Here is a 6,034-nt window from a genome sequence, read left to right on the forward strand (position 1 = left end):
TAGTTCACTTTAAGAGCCTTGTGAAAGCCGTTTGTGTCATTGTGGGTGAATATGCACTCGGATAGATCAGCTGAGCTCAGCCCAGTCTGAAATCTATGAAGCGTGAATATCTATTAGGCCTGTGTGTATGTAACTGCTTGTGTGTGTGTGTGTGTGAGTGTGTGTGCATTAAGTTTTTATTTTTTCCATGCCTGAGTGTTTACACATGTTTGTGTGTGTTTGTGTGCCAGTCTGTCAGTGTATGTCCGTATGCCTTTCACATGTCAGTCTTCTCACGCTACATATCTGAGCGTGCAGCTGCCTGACTGTTTATATATGTGTGTGTGTGTGTGTGTGTGTGTGTGTGTGTGTGTGTGTGTGTGTGTGTGTGTGTGTAACTGACAGAGTGACTGGCCGTGTGGGATCTGTGGGCACAGCTAATGAAGCACGTCATTCATCTGGCGAGCGAAGGAGTGGCGAGGATGACGAAGGCGGCCCGTTTGCGTTCCGTCTGACTAGATGCCTAGTTGCGTGGAATGAGTGGTCACGGATGAGGGCCCCAGCGTGTCCTGTTTAATTTCGTACCCCTTAAGGGGAAATTGTCATTTTATTGAGGCCTGCTCTTATACCCCTCTACCCCCTCACATATACACACACACACAAACACACACACTGTCATTCCATTGCGACAGTTTCATCTGTTCCGAACAAAGTGTGGTGTTTCACAATTGTGACACTGGGAAGGCGGCTGGGTCCTGCAGTCTGTCAGGATTGTTGTCAGCTTTTGAAAAGCGTTTGGGGTGTTGTTGTTATTGTTGTTTTTGTTATTGCTGTTACATAGCAGCTTCAGAACAAGCATGAGATACAAGCCTCAAAGAGGACCACATAAGATATACTCAAAGAGTGTCTGGCGCAGACAATATTCAAATGCATTTGTCCAAGCCAGGGGTCTTTAATAAATGTGACAAGTTTATTGTGTTTTTGAGCGGTTGACCTATTTGTCCTGTATTTTATTTTATCTATTTTTCTATGTGTCTTCTTTTTCTTTGCTCAGATTCTCTCGATGGTCTATATCACTGTCGCTCTCCAAACAATATATATATATACACTTGTGTGTGTGTGTATGTGTATGTGTATGTGTGTGTGTGTGTGTGTGTGTGTGTGTGTGTGTGTGTGTGTGTGTGTGAGAGTGTGTGTGTGTGTGTGTGTTGCACACACATAGCCAAGCCCTCAAACAAAAGATCAGACGTAGCTGTGATCCGTAAGAACTCAGTGACAGGATGCACAATCGGATCAAAGTGCAGCCAGATCAATACAAATCTGGATGACCCGGAGAGATTGTCAACACTAACCCCAGAGATACCCCACTGCATCTGTGCCACAGACAGCGAGGGGGCCCCCCGAAGGCAGGAGGGGGGTGTGGGGGATTGGGGGGGCCCCCTCGCTGTCTGTGGCACTGTTGTTAGTGTGTTTCTGCCAACATGCTCTTGCAAACATCTGTCGCAATAACAGACTCCAAATATAATCCTGTTTTTATTACGTGTCAGATAAATGGAGCTGAGGCTGTCTATAACTGTTGTGAGGGGGATTGGTGCATCTCTCTTCTTTCGCTGTCTGTCTTTTCTGTTCATTCTTTTCTCTCTCTCACTCACCTCTTTTCTCTCTACCTCCTCTCTTTCTGTCATCCCCTCTCTCTGTCTCTTTCTCTCTCTCCATATCTTTCTGTCTCTCTCCTCTTTTTCCCTTCCCTCATCCTTTCCTCTTCTCTCTCTCATTATGTGTGCTATATTTCTCCATCTGTCTGTTTTTCTTTCTTCTTTTGCCTGTGTTTTTTTATTCATTCGTTCATTCATTCGGTGTTTTGTTTGTTTGTTTGTTTGTTTGTTTGTTCATTCACTCGCTCATTCAATCACTCATTCATTCATTCATTCATTCATCCATCCATCCATCCATTTATTTGTAATTTCTTCCTCCTTTTCATGTGTTTCTGTTCTCTCTCTCCTGTAGGTTCCTCTGTGTGACTCCACCATGGGCCACGTGCTGTGGGCGCTGCTGGTCCTGGGAGTGGTGGTGACGACGGCTCAAGCCTGCCCTAAGTACTGCGTGTGCCAGAACCTGTCCGAGTCCCTGGGCACCCTGTGCCCGGCCAAAGGCCTGCTGTTCGTGCCGCCCGACATCGACCGCCGCACCGTTGAGCTCCGCCTGGGCGGCAACTACATCCTGCGGATCACCCAGCAGGACTTTGCCAACATGAGCGACTTGGTGGACCTGACGCTCTCGCGTAACACCATTGGCTACATCCAGCCCTTCTCCTTCGGGGACCTGGAGACTCTGCGCTCGCTGCACATGGACAACAACCGGCTGACCGAGCTGGGCCCGGATGACCTGAGGGGACTGGTCAACCTACAGCACCTCATCCTCAACAACAACCAGCTGGGCCGTATCTCCGACAAGGCCTTCGAGGACCTGGCCCCTTCACTGGAGGATCTTGACCTGTCCTACAACAACCTGAGAGGGCTCCCCTGGGACACCATCCGGCAGATGGTCAACCTGCACCAGCTCAGCTTGGACCACAACCTTCTGGACTACATCCCCGAGGGGACGTTCGTGGACCTGGAGCGCCTGGCCCGCCTGGACCTGACGTCCAACCGTCTCCAGAAGCTCCCGCCGGACCCCATCTTTGCGCGGGCGCAGGACCTGGCGCTGTCCACCACGCCGTTCGCGCCGCAGCTCTCCCTGAGCATCGGCGGCAACCCGCTGCACTGCAACTGCGAGCTGCTGTGGTTCCGGCGGCTGGAGCGCGACGACGACCTGGAGACGTGCGCTTCGCCTCCCGGCCTCAAGGGGCGCTACTTCTGGAACGTGCGCGAGGAGGAGTTCCAGTGCGAGCAGCCGCTCATCACGCAGCACACGCACCGCATGCTCGTCCTCGAGGGCCAGACGGCCAGCCTGCGCTGCGAGGCGGTCGGCGACCCCACGCCCACCATCCACTGGATCGCGCCGGACGAGCGGCTCCTCGGCAACTCGTCCCGCACTGTCCTTTACGCCAACGGCACGCTGGACATCACCATCACCACCTCCAAGGACTACGGCACGTTCACCTGCATCGCCGCCAACGTGGCCGGCGAGTCCACCGCCACCGTCGAGCTGTCCATCATCCAGCTGCCGCACATCAGCAACGGCACGGGACCGGCTGTCCAGCCCAAGTCCAGGCTCTCGGACATCACAGGCACGACCAGGACCAGCAAAGGCGCACCGAAGCCCCAGCCCGAGCGAGCCGTGTCCATCTCGGACGTGACCGCCACGTCCGCGCTGGTCCGCTGGTCGGTCAGCAAAGCCACTCCCAAGGTGAAGATGTACCAGCTCCAGTACAACTGCTCCGATGACGAAGTCCTCATCTACAGGTACGGACGACTCTCTCTCTCTCTCTTTCTCTCTCTCTCTCTCTTTCTCTGTCTCTCTCTCCGTCTCTCTAATTGTGTATATATTGGTCGCTAATTTCATTCGTAGAGTATGCGTGATGTGATTTATTCACCCGAACAGTTGTAGACAATTACAGTTCATCATTAAGTATGTTTGAGTTAAACACTAATCCTTTCAAAGACAGAAACGCAAAGATTAAACCCTCATTGGGGACTATTACAAACCACGGAAATGTCAAGGGTGGGCTTGAGACAAAGCTATTATTTCCGCCAGCAGGGATTTGTTTGGAAAGGAGGACATATTTCTTGCCACGTTTGGCAGAGGCGACCAGAAACAACTCTGACTTAAACGCTGAATGATGATCTTTTACAGCCCTCCCCGCGCTCAGTATCAATAACGGCGAGTCGAGCCGACGGACGGCCGTGAGGTTGCCACAAGGCCCCACCGCCGTTTTCTTTAATAGTATACACATTGGTGATGGTCTGCAGGGACCCATCCATCATCCCGCACTGTGCCTACTGAATTGTAAAAAGGGAAAAAGGGGGAAAAACAAGTTTAATTCATCGTAGCACTTCCGAGCTTTTTTCCCCCGCCCCCCCCCCCACATCTTCCGACGTCTTATTCACTGAGCTTCTTTCTGCCCGTGTCAGCGCCTTTTTGTGCTGGTAATGCCTTGCGCGGGGAATTCTGCAGTCACATGGGTCCGGACGTTGGCGACTGTCAATCCGTGGGCATTTCATGAGCCATAACTGTATTACGACGCAGGCAGACAGAACAGCGCAGTAAATTTCAATGTGAGTGCGTAACCAAGCAGAACAAAAATCCAATTACCCTGTGCCATTTCAATCATTTATCCATTAATGTCTGGGGAAGATTCTGATCACTTCAATCTTTCACTGCCCCCCCCCCAAAAAAAAAAAAACACAGATGTGACAGAGCTGTTAACCTTAGTTATGCTGTTTCTATGCTACGTCGCCAAATCGTTGTCACTATCAGGGTAAAGTGCGGACTTAACAAGTGCAACTGCTACCACTTGCATGCATGGGGTGCATACGTATTAAGCGCTTATTTGGACGAAGGCACTGTCCACTCCTCCGACTGCAGTCTGGGCCTTTCAGCTGCCGCCATGACTGGAATCAGAATGTGTTCACTCTCTCTCTTTACTTCTCCCTCTCTTTCTCTCTCCCTCTCTTTTTGGCCCTCCCCTTCCCTCTCTGTCTCATTTCGTCTCTCTCGCTCTCGCTCTCTCTCTCCCGTCATCACAGCAGTTGCAACAGCAGCAGCGGCCCCTCTCTAGCTCCTCTCTCCAGTGCACATAATCAGCCACAGTCACAGTCTGCAGCGTTCACACAACTCGGCCTGTCGGACAAGGAGTGCCTGTGTCCTGAGAGAGGCGCCGTCTCCAGGCCATTAGAGTCATGTGACGATTTCCATGTTTTGTTTACACCACCCCCTCATGGCTTACATCAAGAAAGAAATGCCCCTCTTCATCACTTACCCCCCTCTTTGATAGATAGATAGATAGATAGATATATAGATAGATGACGTCAAACCAAACATCCCCCCCCCACCTCACCCCATCCCACCCCCCATCCATCCCCATGTCACTACCCTGATAAGAAGATGTGTAATCAGGAATAGGTTAACGACGTTATCAGTATCCATCAGTGTTTTTGCGTGAGGGAGCACGCTGGAGCTTGGGAAAAGCTGGCTGGCATCAGAGCGTGGTAATGGAGGTGGTGTGTCAGGCGTGGGCTCTCGGTAATATTTCAGCTGAATTGCAATGAGGCCTTGGAGCCATACTTTAGCCTGTAATGGCAGGAGTGTGGCGTGCTATGTGATTTAGGGTCTACCAATCCCCCAGGGTTGCAGTGGATTGCACGACTGATAGCGTTCACTCTGCTGGGTCTTATTGGTCATTACCTCAAAATAGGGATGTTGTGGATGGTAGCAACAGTCCCTCTCTCTCTCTCTCTCTCTTTCTTTCTCTGTCTCTCTTTCTCTCTCTGTCTCTTAGTCTCTATCTCTCTCACCTCCCCGCTTCAGTTTCCTCTCCCTTCTTTTTTCTATCATTTCTGTTCTCTCTCTCTCTCCCTCTCTTTCTCTCTCTCCAGTTCACCTCTCTCTCCAGCTTTCTTTCTTCCTTCTGTGCAGTGCTCCATCTTTCTGTCTCTCTTTCCATGCCTGTCTCTCTCCCTATGTCTTTTCCCTCCACCATGAATAAATTCTAATTGATCTCAGATGAAAACAGATTGTCAGATTGTTGTATTGAACCTCTCCGGAGCTCAGATATCCGGTCGATGTGAAATGAGCGCTGTCAGTCCACTTTTCGCTCGTCTACCCTCTGCCTGTCTTCTCTTTATATCTCCCCTGGTCACTTCTTCTCTGCCATTTGTCCATCCTCATCCTCATGCTGTCCAGCCTTCCCCAGTTTGGAATATGACAAATGAGAATGGACATCACTTAAACCTAATCAAGGGTGGGACATGTTTCGAGTAAAAAAGTTAGACATTTACCCTTTATTTTAATTCACTTTCAATCAAATTATTCAACTGTAAATGCTGTAATTAACTCGGAATGTCAGCCCCTGCTCTGGGTTAAATATTGCATGAGGTGACACTTGGTATTGTAA

General features: G+C 50.3%; 1 protein-coding gene across 5 annotated transcripts in view; it reads left to right on the top strand.

The window, feature by feature from the left end:
* The first annotated feature begins 1,998 nt into the window (after positions 1–1,998).
* The window catches only part of lrfn2b (leucine rich repeat and fibronectin type III domain containing 2b), an 8,579-nt gene continuing 4,543 nt past the window's right edge, over positions 1,999–6,034 (top strand). For 4 of the 5 annotated variants that reach the window (XM_076272430.1, XM_076272432.1, XM_076272431.1 and 1 more), the window contains exon 1: positions 2,008–3,383. In XM_076272430.1, the coding sequence (XP_076128545.1) occupies positions 2,008–3,383 (1,376 nt within the window). Of the gene's footprint in view, positions 3,384–6,034 lie in introns of all 5 variants that reach the window. The other variant, XM_076272434.1, reaches the window with a different exon arrangement.

Source organism: Alosa pseudoharengus, unplaced genomic scaffold (genome assembly GCF_046254945.1).
Source record: "Alosa pseudoharengus isolate Yale_2024_CS ecotype anadromous, Long Island Sound unplaced genomic scaffold, YU_APseudo_1.1 YU_APseudo_1.1_scf_7, whole genome shotgun sequence".
NCBI lineage: Eukaryota > Metazoa > Chordata > Actinopteri > Clupeiformes > Clupeidae > Alosa > Alosa pseudoharengus.